Consider the following 15,051-nt stretch of genomic DNA (forward strand, 5'->3'; position numbering starts at 1 on the left):
AACGCTGCCTTGTGGGATGGAGCCTCATGTCTGGGGATGGGAGAAAAGGGGGATCCATTCGAGGAAAGTCAACATTCATAGTTAAAAAAATGTATCACAGTTTAATGATCTTCTAGGAATCACCCCAGACAGTTTCCCTGCACACAAATATGGATTCCTGTCTTTGGAAGTGACCAGCAGAGAGTTCAGATAACGTAGGTCCTAGATTGTCCTCCAGAACTTCCTGGGATCATCAGATCTGTCCCTGAGGCTCCACCACTCTGAAGGATGCATTGTCATCTCTGCTGTTCACCGGCCGGCTGCATCTTGGGGGCTTCTCTGGCTGTGCTGAGCCTCAAATAGCAGAATCCCGAGGACCACCAGGACCAAGCCAGCCACGCCCATGCGGATGAGATTCTCCACTGTGTAATCCTGTGGGTGTCGGCCTAGGGGTGGTGGACAAAGAGGTCACAGAGGTCACGGCAGGTCAGAATCACCCAGGGACCCCTGGATGTCCACCCAGGGCACCCACCTCCCCTGGACAGTCCCTGACCCTCTGTGCCAGTCCCATAACGGAGAGCATCTCCTCACTCACCAGTCTTGGAGTCTGTCTGGTTTTGTGACGGGCTGAGGGTCTCAGCTGCTCCTGAGAATCAAAACAGTGGAGAAGAGCCCTGAGGCCCGCCTCACTCCTGGGCTCTGCATTCTTCTCTTCCCCTGTGTCTCTTGACATGAGTTTTATGGAGTTCCTCAGAAACCCTTCCTCTGCTGTAGCAGGGTTCACTCCAGTCTCCTCATTAATTATGTCAGACTTCCTGTGCCCTACAAATCCAAGCTCGGCTCCTGAGTCATTCGGGAGAGTTTTCCTGCACCCCAGGAGCTCAGCATCTATAAGGAAAGTGGTCCCCAGTCCAGAAATAACCGAGACCTTGGGTGCTCTCTGTGCATCCTGGGACCTTGTGTGCTCTCTGAGCCCTCACAGGCTGCAAGGATCAGGTGCAGGACTACAGCAGTCAATTCCCCTGGAGATGAGAGTCTCACGTATCCACCAGCTGAAGACGCAGGCTCCATGGAGGAGGGGTTGGACCTCAGGGGCTCCTGAATGTCAGGAGCACAAAGGGGTGAAAGTCTGGGTCTGCCTCCCCTTCATGCCCTCAGCCACTTCACCTGGGGTTTCATCTTCCGTTTAATCCCTAGGTAACGAATTCCTCGTGCAGGCAGGAACCCCTAGAATGCAATACAGGTGAGCACACACCCACACACACAGATAAGCATGTGCTAAGTGGTGGTGCTATCTGAGCTTCATAAATCAATATTTCTGCTTTCAGGAAGTGTGAATTTAGCTGAGAAAACCAATAACAAACATGTAAAGACCTGTCACGTCAAATGTATTAAGCATATGGATGAATACACATAAAAATGTATTCAGATATACCTACACACATTCAGATGTAAGTATGTAACTGTACATAAACATGTGTATATATGTAAAACTTCAGATATATGCTTAATATGAAGTTATATACATGTTAGTATTTGAGTGAGAAATATTGCTATGCAATTTAGAAATAAAGAAATCAAATTTCCATGTTTTATAATTTATATAAATTTTACCAGAAATTAAAAGAGATCTACTGAAAAGTAATTAGAAAGGAGTGATTCTGTCGTGAGTGAACACGAATTTAAAAGAATATGCTCAAACCAGTCGCTTTCTCATGGATACCTCTTTCTTATTTTAAAAAAGATAAAGAAATCAAATATCTCACCTAAAAATTGTTAAAGATGTTGAATAAGTCTTTAAGTTAAAATGAGCATACAATATTCTTATGAGTAAAATTTCAAAACACTTCTTAAATTCATTAAGAAAATTTCCATTTTGAATGTCTAAAGGAGGAAGATTTGATATTAATGAGAAATTTGTTTCTACATTGAATGTGTGAATTAAATCAAGACCCAATTAAAGGGGGAGTATCATTCATGATTTTTAAATAATAAATGCATACAACAAACACAATTATAAATTTATATATTCAAATATTGTTTTAAAAGTTTTAGATAAAAAGGAACGATGGACACGTGCGTATAGAAAACGCAGAGTAGAAATGAGTTGTACAAAGGATGAGCTGTGAATAATTCCCTAACTCGTTCAGGGAGCAGGTGCACAGCCCCTTCTTATTCTCAGGGGTACCCTGAGCACAGAAGCCTCCAGATGGGCACAGGAGGGGCAGTGTGAGGGGCACCCACAGCTGGGGTGCTTCTCTCTAAAGGAGCGGGTCTGGGGCACACTCCAGCCTCATCACAGTCAGATCCCACCGAGGCCCGAGCAGCTTCTTCTCCAGTCCTGAGACGGCCCAGGGACCCCGCAGGTGTGGGTGAGGGGCTCATTCTCAGGGACCCTTGGAAATGAGAAATGAGAGCTGCCAAGGGAACGTCTGTCTGTCCTCTCTCCATCTCTCCTGCCTCTCTTCCTCCTCCATCAGTCCAGCATCTTCCCCGTGTCCAAGTCAGACTGGGCCCCAGATCCTGCTGACCCAGCCTGTTCTCCTTTCTCTACTCATCACACATCCTGCAGGACAAGGTCGGAGTCTGGGGGTCCTGCAGAGCTGAGCCAGGTGTTGCTTTTAGTAGAAAAATGGAGAGATTTTCTCTTATACATGAGACAGAGGCGATTGTCAACCAGTGGGGTTTGTAAACTTTTGTTCTTTCCAAAATAGTGTGGCTTTGTCTTACTAAGCTGAGATTCCAGGAGGGATGAGCAAAACTGCACGCACCTGCCCCCATCTCTGTTGGTTTTTTTTTTTTTTTTTAAACCCTTACAGTTATTGGGACAATCAGGACAGGGCCTGAGAGGGCTGCACGGGGGAGCAGATCTAGGATGAGCCGCATCCCAGATGCCCCAGAAGGTCAGAAATGAAGGGGCTTTGGGGTGATCAGATCCAGGCAGCTCCCCGTTATTCAGATGGGGAATCCTGGGTGCAAGGAGAACCAGCTTTTTCAGAATTTCCACCTCCCAAGGAGAGGGTGAGCCATCACAGTCCCAGCCCCACCTTCCTGGGCTCTTCCCACCTGACTCCTAGAGCAAGCACCTGCCTGTGATCTCCACTGGCCCTGGCTCCCCATGAGAGGTGATGGCTCCTGGGAATCCTGCTCGGGGAGGGGGAAAGTCCCCGCTGCTCCACTCATCAATGCCGAACCTCAGACACCTCCCTCCCCTCTGACCACCACGGAGGGAGCACCTGCCCCATCCCTGGAGCACCAGGAAGCCACGAGGACCACACCCTACTGTCCACCCTGCCCTCTGCTGCCCTGGAAATCAGACCCTGAATATTGGAGGTAGCATTGAGATGAGTCTAGAAACTTCTCTTGAGCTGGGAGTGGCTGTTTTTGTCACCCATGAGTCAGGACTTAGAGGTTGGGACCCCAGAGGCTCTGATTCTGAGGTGGAGACATCAGGAGGGGAGCGGGTGGGGCCTCCATCTTCCACCCTGAGTCTAATCTCATCTCTGAGGTTCACCCCCATCTCCTCCCAGCCCTCCCTACTCTTTACCCTACTGAGACTTCAGGGGTGGGAGCCAGGGGTGGGAGATCCCGTGTATTTCCACCCTCTCATGGGCTGGGCCCTTCCCTGCGGACCCTCCCCCTTCACTGCCCTCAATCATTATTGTTCCAGAGCTCCCCTGGAGGCAGGGCCTGAGCTGAGCCTTTGAGCTCAGAGAGGACAGGATCAGGGCCCTCACCTGAGACCACAAGCTCCAGGGGGTCACTGGGGGCCGACCACTCGGAGGAGAGGTTGTGTGCACCGGAGCATCTGTACTGGCCCCCATGGGAGCCCCTCACAGGGCCCAGGGTGAAGTTGGCCTGGGAGAGCCCAGCCTGGGGTTGCCGGCCAGGGCGCTGGAGGAGGTCACATCCCCCCTCCTTGTACAGAGCGAATCTGTTGTAGCCGGCATCAGAGCCACACTGGAGGGTCAGTTTCTCCCCAGGGGCCACGACAGGACCCGGCTGCACTGAGAGTGACGGCTTCTTAGAAACACCTGGGAAAAGGTGGTCACGATTTCCAGGAGCGACCCTCAGGCTTCCCCACAAACCCTCCCTCTCCCCCTGGGCCTCACCACTGCTGATCTTCCTGTGTCTCTGGCCCCAGGAGCCCTGAGCCCTCTCGTCCCAACATCATCCCACCTGGCGCTGCCCTGAGACGCGGCTCCTCCCCACCTGCCCGGAGACTCAGGGAGCTCCAGGCAACGCTGTGAATTTCTCACCTGAGACCAGGAGCTCCAGGAGATCACTGGGTAAAGACCACACATAGGGAGAGTGTGAGTCATAACCATAGCACCGGTACGACCACCTGAGACTCGGGCTCACGGGTCCGACGGAGAAGACGGCCTGGTATGACCCACGGGTACGGGGCTGGGAGATCAGGCATTGTGGGTGCTCATCTTCTCCTTCCTTACACAGAATGAAGCCACCCGATGCCACCTGTGAGACACACTGGAGGGTCACGTTTCCTCCTGACGTCACCACAGGGCTGGGCAGGGCTGAGAGGGTGGGTTTTCTGTAGGTTCCTAGGAGAGAAGGAGGCACCGTGTTAAATGGGCTCCCACCTCCCGCATCATCCGCAGGGCTGGGCTGTGAGAGGGAGACACCCCTGAGAGCCGACCCCCTTCCTGAGGGCAGAGCCTGGGGCTGGGAGCCCTGAGTGTCCTCTCACCTGTCACCACCAGCTCCAGGGGGTCGCTGTGCTCTGACCACCAACTGTGGCTGTAATACTGACAGCGATACCGCCCTGCGTCTTCCCAGGTGATGGATGGGATGGGGAACTGGCCCTTCCTTACAAGCTCTGGTCGTATCGATGTAATCCAGGATGCTGATTTTCTCTCCCTATATAGATGGTACCCCAGGGCTTCAAGGTTTCCCTGACACCTGAGGGTCACGGGACTCCCCTGGGTGATCATACGGTCTGGCTCAGCCCAGAGCATGGGCTTGGGGAGGATTCCTAAAAGGAAATCAGAGGTCGGATTCTAAGTCATTTCCCACCCAACAGATCTCAGCTGTTGGCTGCAGGACCCTCCAGACGCCCCCATCAGTCAGCCCAGATCTGCTATTCTCCATCCCCAGCTGCACGGGGGTGGCCCCTTGTCCCCAGTGAGTAGGAGGGACCTGGGACAGCTGGGGACAGACTCACCTGCCTGCACGCGGGTCCTGGGGCCCAGACTCAGCCCTGGAAGAGAGTTCCCTGTGAGAGATTTGCCCCTGAAGCCTGAGCAGGTCCTCCCCTCCCTGGGATCTTTGTGAGCCCCTGGGGTCTCCTTATGCACCGTTTGGCTGTGGGGTAAGGTCCCTCCTAGGTTAGAATCTCCCCTCCCTCTTCAAATCTCACCGAGACAGATCAGGACCATGAGGATGGGGGTCATGGCGTCATCTCCCAACGCCCTGCTATGCGGATGGATGAGCCCTTGGTGCTGGCAGGACAGAGACACACAGAGAGAAATAGCCTCCCCTCCTTCCCACCCTGTGCGGACGCTCGGAGGCTGGGTCCTTCTCCCGGGGTGTTGTCATCTGCAGCCACACAGGAAGCGGAACTGACCTCCCAGGATCCTGACTCTCATTCTCTTGGGGCTGAGGTTGGGGCAGGCACCGGGCCCTCTGCAGACATTTCAGACTGTAATGGGGTGTTTCCTGACCCCCAGCCACTGTCTGTCTGGTTTATCCTCGTCTCACTGAGAGCCGGGATGTAGCGGCAAATAGAACTGGTGCTTCCTGTGTCTGCCCTTCCAGATGAGGGTAGCGGAGGCTTCCCCTTCCTTCTCACAGCCTCCCCCAAGGTCTCCCTCCCTCCTTCCGCCCGTCCATCAGCACACGTTGTGTGGTCCTTACCATGGCAGTGGTCTCTCCAGCCCTGGAGATGCTTCAGGGAAGACGCAGGTCCATGCTACAGGCAGACTCAGATCAGGAGAGACGCATCTCACAACTGACTGTGCCGTCCAGGCTGAGCTGTGTGTGGCAGTGAGGACAGAAGAGAAATGCAGGGAAATAGAGGAAGAAAAGTTGACCTCTTTCTTGGCACTGGACTGTGGGTTTTCTTTCAATAGTTCCCTCTCAACTTCTCCTTTTTTTTTTTTTTTTTTTTTTGCTACAGCGTCCACCCCCTCCCCCCAGGAACAAACCTCTGAGTCTTTCCTGCCTCCTCGGTGCCCCTTGCGTCCTTGGCCGTCCCTCTGCACCTCAATTCCTGGTCAACATTTTGGGAACAATGGCTTATGTTTGCGCTTTGATTTGAGGTGCTGAGGAGGGAGTTGATACTTATTTGATGACTGGTTTTCATCCACTGCCTATGTGACCTTGGTCTGTAGTGTCCCATCTCTGAGCCTCAGCTTCTTCCTTTGCAGGCTGTTGTCATGAATCCCACTCGTCACCATGGTTGTGGGGTCAGTGGTGCCTGGACATTGGGAGGGGCTCATTTCTGCCTGATTTCCAGACCAGGGTAAGACCTGAGGTGTTTGGGACATGAGAGGGTCTTGGTGTTGGACTCCACAGTCTACGTAGGTGATTGATGTGTCCACTTAAGATGTCACATCTGACCCTAATGGAGAAATGTACATCAGGCATTTCTGAAATACCCAGAGCATCAATATCATGAGCAGAAAAAGATGTGTGGAAGCCCCGAGTGTAGAAGGATCCACAAGAAAGAACAGAGGCCAGAGGTGTGATGCCACAGGGTCCTGGGACCATCAAGGGCTCATTAGGGTGTAGGTTTCCGCACTGAGTGGAGCCCGGAGAGGAGCCTCGGGATCTGTAACACAGTGAGGAGCTCAGGGCTCCAGACCAAGGTGGGAGGCTGCGTCTTCCAGCCACACCTGAGGCTCGAGTGGACCCCAAGCAGCCCAGAGGAGTTCCCTCAAAGGAGTGCACCAAACCGTCCAGTGATAGAGCTGCTGGGATTCCATAGAAAGAAGCACTAAACACCAGGGTGTTCATAGAGCATTTATTAGGGGGACTTCCATAGAGTGGGGCATCCTTGTCTCCTTGCCCAGTGTCTCCTTGAGGATCTCAAGGATGTGCTTCCACATAGCAGCATGTTCTTCAGATGGACAAGGAGACACTGGGTGTTCTATCCAAAGCTTTAACCTAAAATAAAAATAAACACAAAAATAAACCCCTAGAGAATATGATCTCTCAGTACAGTTGTTTCTTGGGATACACAGGCAATTCATTTCAGTACCCGCTACGTGTAACAAAACTTGCTGGTACTCCAGCCCTGACATTGTCTCTGCTGGACCTGCATATAGGAAAAGCCCGCTGTTCATATACACAAGTTTTGCTTCTCACAAATGCAATAGTTCTGATCCCCATTTGTTTTAAAAACGTGTGCACATAAGAGACCCCAGGAATCCAAGGTTGCGTTGCTCCAGGGTTGCCTGGATTTTGAGTGTATTTGGGAGTGAGAAGCAAGGATTATAATCTGGAGTGCGTGGCATGGCAAGCCACAGTGCATCCGGGGAGGAAAGTGCGATGTTGGGATATATGCTGGTTTTCACCCACGGTTCCTGGTTCATAACTCCCATAGCGCTTGTTACAGTCTTTCGTTAGAATGTTGGCTGTGTTGGGCTTAGGGGGGCCTCTGACCTCCTCCTGCCCTTCCTTCACCTGCCCAAGGCACGACTCGAATGTTCCCTGCCTTTCTGATGGTGGCTCATAAGTCCCTCCCAGAAGATGGTCTCACCCTGTTCCTTGTGGGAGGAAATGCTGACATCATGAAGCTTCCATAAAAGCCCAAGAGGACTGGGTTTCGTGAGTTGCTGGATGGCTGAGCTGTGGAAGCTCCTGGAGGGTGGTGCCCAGGGAGGGCATGGAAGCCCCGTGCCCCTTCCCCCATGCCTCCTGCTATGTGTCTCTTCATCTGTGTCCTCTGCAGTGTGCTTTGTATTCAACCAGGAAATGTCAGCATTTCTCTGAGTTCTGTGAGCTGCTACAGGAAATTAATCAAACCCAAAGAGGGGGTCATGGGATCCCCAACTTGAAGCCAGTCGATCAGAAGTTCTGGAGGTCTGCACTTGGGAAAGGTGTAGGGGACAGTCTTGGGGACTTAGCCTTTAATCTGTGAGATGTGGGACTGTCTCTGGGTAGACAGCGTCAGAGTTGACTTAGAGGACACCCAGCTGCTGTTTGCTACTGGGTCTGGGGGAAAAAAAATCCCACACATCTGGTCCTAGAAGTCTTCTGTGTTGATGATTCCTGTGATGTGAGAGTAGAGGAAAAGCACTGTAGAGAGAGCTCTCTGTACATAGAGAGGTAAAGGAAGTTCTTATCAGCAACAAGGGAGAGGCTGACAGAGCTGCCTAGAAACAGAGTTCCCTGGTTCCAGAGGTTCAAAGCCAGAGTTGCCGTCAGTCCTTTGGAGGAAATGCCGTTGCTGGGCAAGTGTTCTCTCGAGAGCATCTTATCTGAATTCCTGACGTCCTGAAGAATACCTAATGATAAACCTTGTCAAAACAGGAGGAGGGTGAAGGACATGGAAGAGGGACAGAACTAACCTTACACCTTTTGATTTATGATACTGGGATTACGTTTTCCTTATTTAGGTCTTTTGTTATTTCTTTGAGCAGTAGTTTTAAATTGTCAATGTGTATCTATTGCATCTCTTTGGTTAAATGTATTTCTATTTTTTTTTGAGACAGAGTCTCACTCTATTGCCCAGGCTGGAGTGCCATGGCACGATCTCAGCTCACTGCAACCTTTTCCTCCTGGGTTGAAGCGATTCTGCTGCCTCAGACTCCTGAGTAGCTGGGTTTGCAGGCGTGTACCACCACGCCCAGCTACTTTTTGTATTTGGATAAATGTATTTCTATGCGTACTTTTCTTGCAGACACTGCTGTAAATTGACTTGTTCCTCTAATATACATGTTGAAATGCTGAGCTCCATTAGCTATAAATGTGAACATAGTTGGAAATAGAGTCTTTGCAAATGCATTTAAGTCATGATCAAGAGATCATAATGAATTAGAATGGGTCCTAATTTGATCTGAGTGATATCATAATCTGAAGAAGAGAAGAGACACACAGAGAAGAATGGGTGTAAATACAGAGGTACCCAGGTAGACGTAGGCACTGAGAAGATGGAGGCAGAAATTGGCACAACACTGCCCCAAGCCAAGGAGTGTGTGAACCAGCAGAAAGTAGGACAAGTCATTTAAGAATTCTTCCATCGGCCAGGTGCAGTGGTGTACACCTGTATTCCCAGCACTTTGGGAGGCCGAGGCGGGCGGATCACCTGAGGTCAGGAGTTCAAGACCAGCCTGACTAACATGGTGAGCCTCCCGTCTCTACTAAAAATACAAAGATGAGCCGGGAATAATGGTGCACACCTGTAGTCCAATTCCTCGAGAGGCAGAGGCAGGAGAATCGCTTGAACCTGGGAGGGGGGATGTTTCAGTGAGCCGAGATCGCGCCTTTGCTCTCCAGCCTGGGTGACAGAGCGAAACTCCATCTCAAAAACAAAACAAAACAAGGCCGGGCGCGGTGGCTCACGCCTGTAATCCCAGCACTTTGGGAGGCTGAGACGGGCGGATCACGAGGTCAGGAGATCGAGACCATCCTGGCTAACACAGTGAAACCCCGTCTCTACTAAAAAATACAAAAAAATAGCCGGGCGAGGTGGCGGGCGCCTGTAGTCCCAGCTACTCGGGAGGCTGAGGCAGGAGAATGGCGTAAACCCGGGAGGCGGAGCTTGCAGTGAGCCGAGATCCGGCCACTGCACTCCAGCCTGGGTGACAGAGCGAGACTCCGTCTGAAAAAAACAAACAAACAAACAAACAAAAAAAAAACAAAAGAAGAAAACATTCTTTCATTGAACCTGCACAATTATGTTAACATCTTTCTTATGTTGTACTTAGATTTTTAAGTGAGCCGTGTTATCTCTCACATCAGATATTAATATGTTTGTCTTTTGTGGATATACTAGGATAGCAGTGTCAGAGTTTCATTTGGCCTGTGCCATAACACTGAAGCCGAAGTGATCATTGCCTCTGAATTAGAAAGGACTGTAGGTATATGGGTGAGCTCTCAGTGGGATGTGCCACAGGTGCCTGGTGCTCATTAGTGAAGGCACCTGTGTCACTCACTTCCCAACCCTACATTCAGTGAGAATGGCACCTTGATTTGGGCTATGAAAAGAAATATTTATGTCACAGAAATTGGTAGATACCACCAATAATAGCATTTTAAAGACGTCTTTTTCAGAATCAGCATAGCTGTGGTGTCACTTGAAATGTGTGAGTGATGATTCCAAGAGGTGATACTTCAGGAAAAGTTGCACACAGAGCATCTGAGAAGGAGGGAAGAGCTCAAAGGGTGCAGAGAGGCTGTCAGGGCATCAGAGTGGATTTATCTTTACCTGGTTGGAATTTGATCTGTCGTTGACTTAGTTGGTGGTTCAGGTTTGGATCTCTGAACTGAAGAGATGGCGACTCAGTAAGGGACATCAAGGAGTGTGACAATGAGGAATAAGGAAGACTGTGTTACATGCCGTGGACCAGAGCATGCAGGTGTGCAGAGGTGTGGACACAACGATGCCATGAGGGATGGAGCCTCATGTCTGGGGATGGGAAAAAAGGGGGATCCATTCGAGGAAAGTCAACATTCATAGTTAAAAAAATGTATCACAGTTTAATGATCTTCTAGGAATCACCGCAGACAGTTTCCCTGCACACAAATATGGATTCCTGTCTCTAGAAGTGACCAGCAGAGAGTTCAGATAACCTAGGTCCTAGATTGTCCTCCAGAACTTCCTGGGATCATCAGATCTGTCCCTGAGGCTCCACCACTCTGAAGGGAGCATTGTCATCTCTGCTGTTCACCGGCTGGCTGCATCTTGGGGGCTTCTCTGGCTGTGCTGAGCCTCAAATAGCAGAATCCCGAGGACCACCAGGACCAAGCCAGCCACGCCCATGCGGATGAGATTCTCCACTGTGTAATCCTGTGGGTGTTGGCCTAGGGGTGGTGGACAAAGGTCACAGAGGTCAGAGCAGGTCAGAATCACCCCAGGACTCCTGGATGTCCACCCAGGGCACCCACCTCCCCTTGACAGCCCCTGACCCTCTGTGCCAGTCCCATAACCGAGAGCATCTCCTCATTCACCAGTCTTGGAATCTGTCTGGTTTTGTGACGGGCTGAGGGTCTCAGCTGCTCCTGAGAATCAAAACAGTGGAGAAGAGCCCTGAGCCCAGCCTCACTCCTGGGCTCTGCATTCTTCTCTTCCCCTGTGTCTATTGAGATGAGTTTTATGGAGTATCAGAAACCCTTCCTCTGCTGTAGCAGGGTTCCCTCCAGTCTCCTCATTAATTATGTCAGACTTCCTGTGCCCTACAAATCCAAGCTCGGCTCCTGAGTCATTCGGGAGAGTTTTCCTGCACCCCGGGAGCTCAGCATCTATCAGGAAAGTGGTCCCCAGTCCAGAAATAACTAAGACCTTGTGTGCTCTCTGAGCCCTCACAGGCTGCAAGGATCAGGTGCAGGACTACAGCAGTCAATTCCCCTGGAGATGAGAGTCTCACATATCCACCAGCTGAAGACGTAGGCTCCATGGAGGAGGGGCTGGACCTCAGGGGCTCCTGAATGTCAGGAGCACAGAGGGTTGAAAGTCTGGGTCTGCCTCCCCTTCATGCCCTCAGCCACTTCACCTGGGGTTTCATCTTCCGTTTAATCCCTAGGTAACGAATTCCTCGTGCAGGCAGGAATCCCTAGAATGCAATACAGGTGCACACACACCGGCACACACAGATAAGCATGTGCTAAGTGGTGGTGCTATCCGAGCTTCATAAATCAATATTTCTGCTTTCAGGAAGTGTGAATTTAGCTGAGAAAACCAATAACAAACATATAAAGACCTGTCACGTCAAATGTATTAAGCATATGGATGAATACACATAAAAATGTATTTAGATATACCTACACACATTCAGATGTAAGTATATAACTGTACATAAACATGTGATATGTAAAACTTCAGATATATGCTTAATATGAAGTTATATACATGTTAGTATTTGAGTGAGAAATATTACTATGCAATTTAGAAATAAAGAAATCAAATTTCCATGTTTTATAATTTATATAAATTTTACCAGAAATTAAAAGAGATCTACTGAAAAGTAATTAGAAACGAGTAATTCTGTAGTGAGTGAATATGAATTTAAAAGAATATGCTCAAACCAGTCGCTTTCTCATGGATACCTATCTCTTATTTTAAAAAAGATAAATCAAATATCTCACCTAAAAATTGTTAAAGATGTTGAATAAGTCTTTAAGTTAAAATGAGCATACAATATTCTTATGAGCAAAATTTCAAAACACTTCTTGAATTCATTAAGAAAATTTCCATTTTGAATGTCTAAAGGAGATTTGATATTAATGAGAAATTTGTTTCACCATTGAATGTGTAAATTAAATCAAGACCCAATTAACGGGGGAGTATCATTAATGATTTTTAAATAATAAATGCATACAACAAATAAATTATAAATTTATATATTCAAATATTGTTTTAAAAGTTTTAGAGAAAAAGGAACGATGGACATGTGCGTATAGAAAACGCAGAGTAGAAATGAGTTGTACAAAAGATGGGCTGTGAATAATTCCCTAACTCGTTCAGGGAGCAGGTGCACAGCCCCTCCTTATTCTCAGGGGTGCCCTGAGCACAGAAGCCTCCAGATGGGCACAGGAGGGGCAGTGTGAGGGGCACCCACAGCCGGGGTGCTTCTCTCTAAAGGAGCGGGTCTGGGGCACACTCCAGCCTCATCACAGTCAGATCCCACCGACGCCCAAGCAGCTTCTTCTCCAGTCCTGAGATGGCCCAGGGACCCTGCAGGTGTAGGTGAGGGGCTCATTCTCAGGGGCCCTTGGAAATGAGAAATGAGAGCTGCCAAGGGAACGTCTGTCTGTCCTCTCTCCATCTCGCCTGCCTCTCTTCCTCCTCCATCAGTCCAGCATCTTCCCCGTGTCCAAGTCAGACTGGGCCCCAGATCCTGCTGACCCAGCCTGTTCTCCTTTCTCTACTCATCACACATCCTGCAGGACAAGGTCGGAGTCTGGGGGTCCTGCAGAGCTGTGCCAGGTGTTGCTTTTAGTAGAAAAATGGAGAGATTTTCTCTTATACATGAGACAGGGGAGATTGTCAACCAGTGGGGTTTGTAAACTTTTGTTCTTTCCAAAATATTGTGGCTTTGTCTTACTAATTTGAGATTCCAGGAGGGATGAGCAAAACTGCATGCACCTGCCCCCATCTCTGTTGGTTTTTTTTTTTTTTTAACCCTTACAGTTATTGGGACAATCGGGACAGGGCCTGAGAGGGCTGCAGGCGGGAGCAGATCTAGGATGAGCCACATCCCAGATGCCCCAGAAGGTCAGAAATGAAGGGGCTTTGGGGTGGTCACATCCAGGCAGCTCCCCGTTATTCAGATGGGGAGTCCAGGGTGCAAGGGGAACCACTTTTTCAGAATTTCCACCTCCCAAGGAGAGGCTGAGCCATCACAGACCCAGCCCCACCTCCCCGGGCTCCTCCCACCTGACTCCTAGAGCAAGCACCTGCCTGTGATGGCCCCTGGCCCTGGCTCCCCATGAGAGGTGATGGCTCCTGGGAATCCTGCTCGGGGAGGGGGAAAGTCCCCGCTGCTCCACTCATCAATGCCGAACCTCAGATACCTCCCTCCCCTCTGACCACCACGGAGGGAGCACCTGCCCCATCCTGGAGCACCAGGAAGCCACGCGGACCACACCCTTACTGTCCACCCTGCCCTCTGCTGCCCTGGAAATCAGACCCTGAATATTGGAGGTAGCATTGAGATGAGTCTGGAAACTTCTCTCGAGCTGGGAGTGGCTGTTTTTGTCACCCATGAGTCAGGACTTAGAGGTTGGGACCCCAGAGACTCTGATTCTGAGGTGGAGACATCAGGAGGGGAGCGGGTGGGGCCTCCGTCTTCCACCCTCAGTCTAATCTCATCTCTGAGGTTCACCCCTGTCTCCTCCCAGCCCTCCCTGTTCTTTACCCTACTGAGACTTCAGGGGTGGGAGGCGGGGGTGGGAGATCCCGTGTATTTCCACCCTCTCATGGGCTGGGCCCTTCCCTGCGGACCCTCCCCCTTCACTGCCCTCAATCATTATTGTTCCAGAGCTCCCCTGGAGGCAGGGCTTGAGCTGAGCCTTTGAGCTCAGAGAGGACAGGATCAGGGCCCTCACCTGAGACCACTAGCTCCAGGGGGTCACTGGGGGCCGACCACTCGGAGGAGAGGTTGTGTGCACCGTAGCATCCGTACTGGCCCCCATGGGAGCCCCTCACAGGGCCCAGGGTGAAGTTGGCCTGGGAGAGCCCAGCCTGGGGCTGCCGGCCAGGACGCTGGAGGAAGTCACGTCCCCCCTCCTTGTACAGAGCGAATCTGTCATAGCCGGCATCAGAGCCACACTGGAGGGTCAGGCTCTCTCCAGGGGCCACGACAGGACCCGGCTGCACTGAGAGTGACAGCTTCTTAGAAACACCTGGGAAAAGGTGGTCACGGTTTCCAGGAGCCGACCCTCAGGCTTCCCCACAAACCCTCCCTCTCCCCCTGGGCCTCACCACTGCTGATCTTCCTGTGTCTCTGGCCCCAGGAGCCCTGAGCCCTCTCGTCCCAACATCATCCCACCTGGAGCTGCCCTGAGTCGCGGCTCCTCCCCACCTGCCCGGAGACTCAGGGAACTCCAGGCAATGCTGTGAATTTCTCACCTGGGACCAGGAGCTCCAGGACATCACTGGGTAAAGACCACACATTGGGAGCGCTCGAGATATAACCATAGCACCGGTACGACCACCTGCGACTCGGGCTCACGGGGCCCACGGAGAAGACGGCCCGGGATGACGCACGGGTACAGGGCTGAGAGTTCAGGCGTTGTGGGTGTTCATCTCCTTCCTTATACAGAATGAAGCCGTCAAATGGCACCTGTGAGTCACACTGGAGGGTCCCGTTTCCTCCTGAGGCCACCACAGGGCTGGGCAGGGCTGAGAGGGTGGGTTTTCTGTAGGTTCCTAGGAGAGAAAGAGGCACC

The 15,051-nt window shown here is 50.9% G+C and overlaps 2 protein-coding genes and 1 long non-coding RNA gene across 24 annotated transcripts in view; all 3 read right to left on the reverse strand.

The window, feature by feature from the left end:
* Positions 1–15,051, reverse strand: part of LOC102143922 (leukocyte immunoglobulin-like receptor subfamily A member 3) — a 103,456-nt gene that overhangs the window by 48,578 nt on the left and 39,827 nt on the right. For 3 of the 18 annotated variants that reach the window (XM_074024656.1, XM_074024658.1, XM_074024657.1), the window contains 4 exons: positions 14,732–15,031; positions 14,209–14,505; positions 11,113–11,163; positions 10,170–10,965 (listed from right to left, as the gene is read on the reverse strand). The exons of 11 other annotated variants lie outside the window; for them this stretch is intronic. In XM_074024656.1, coding sequence (XP_073880757.1) covers positions 10,829–10,965; positions 11,113–11,163; positions 14,209–14,505; positions 14,732–15,031 — 785 coding nt within the window. In that variant the 3' untranslated portion in view covers positions 10,170–10,828. Of the gene's footprint in view, positions 1–5,853; positions 6,004–10,169; positions 10,966–11,112; positions 11,164–12,890; positions 13,094–14,208; positions 14,506–14,731; positions 15,032–15,051 lie in introns of those variants that run through there. 4 more of the 18 variants (XM_065535950.2, XM_065535948.2, XM_074024655.1 and 1 more) reach the window with 4 other exon arrangements.
* On the reverse strand, positions 79–6,003 carry LOC135968576 (leukocyte immunoglobulin-like receptor subfamily A member 2). 4 transcript variants are annotated; one of them, XR_010583472.2, is made up of 7 exons: positions 5,357–6,003; positions 5,162–5,197; positions 4,688–4,972; positions 4,239–4,541; positions 3,717–4,013; positions 575–1,206; positions 79–425 (listed from the first exon to the last, which is right to left on the reverse strand). XR_010583472.2 is itself a non-coding variant. In XM_065535974.2 (7 exons), exons 1-7 carry the CDS (start codon positions 5,388–5,390, stop codon positions 289–291), a joined length of 1,143 nt encoding a protein of 380 aa, XP_065392046.1. In that variant the 5' UTR covers positions 5,391–6,003; the 3' UTR covers positions 79–288. The 4 variants fall into 4 exon arrangements, 3 of the variants coding, with proteins under 3 accessions (XP_065392046.1, XP_065392048.1, XP_065392047.1); XM_065535974.2 differs by having other exon boundaries at positions 575–625; XM_065535976.2 differs by lacking the exon at positions 3,717–4,013 and having other exon boundaries at positions 575–625.
* LOC141409147 (uncharacterized) lies at positions 6,948–9,465 on the reverse strand. 2 transcript variants are annotated; one of them, XR_012427991.1, is made up of 2 exons: positions 9,342–9,465; positions 6,948–7,104 (listed from the first exon to the last, which is right to left on the reverse strand). It is a non-coding gene; the product is annotated as an uncharacterized lncRNA (long non-coding RNA). The 2 variants fall into 2 exon arrangements; XR_012427992.1 differs by lacking the exon at positions 9,342–9,465 and adding an exon at positions 7,700–7,838.

This window comes from Macaca fascicularis, chromosome 19 (genome assembly GCF_037993035.2).
Source record: "Macaca fascicularis isolate 582-1 chromosome 19, T2T-MFA8v1.1".
In the NCBI taxonomy this organism is placed as follows: domain Eukaryota; kingdom Metazoa; phylum Chordata; class Mammalia; order Primates; family Cercopithecidae; genus Macaca; species Macaca fascicularis.

Excerpts from the sequence above, each read along its gene's own strand:
- LOC135968576 (XM_065535974.2), bottom strand. The coding sequence starts at position 5,390 with ATGACCCCCATCCTCATGGTCCTGATCTGTCTCG. Across the intron at positions 4,542-4,687 it reads CCTGGAGCTGGTGGTGACAG|GAACCTACAGAAAACCCACC; the intron begins GTGAGAGGACAC and ends CTTCTCTCCTAG. Across the intron at positions 626-3,716 it reads CCTGGAGCTTGTGGTCTCAG|GAGCAGCTGAGACCCTCAGC; the intron begins GTGAGGGCCCTG and ends TTTGATTCTCAG.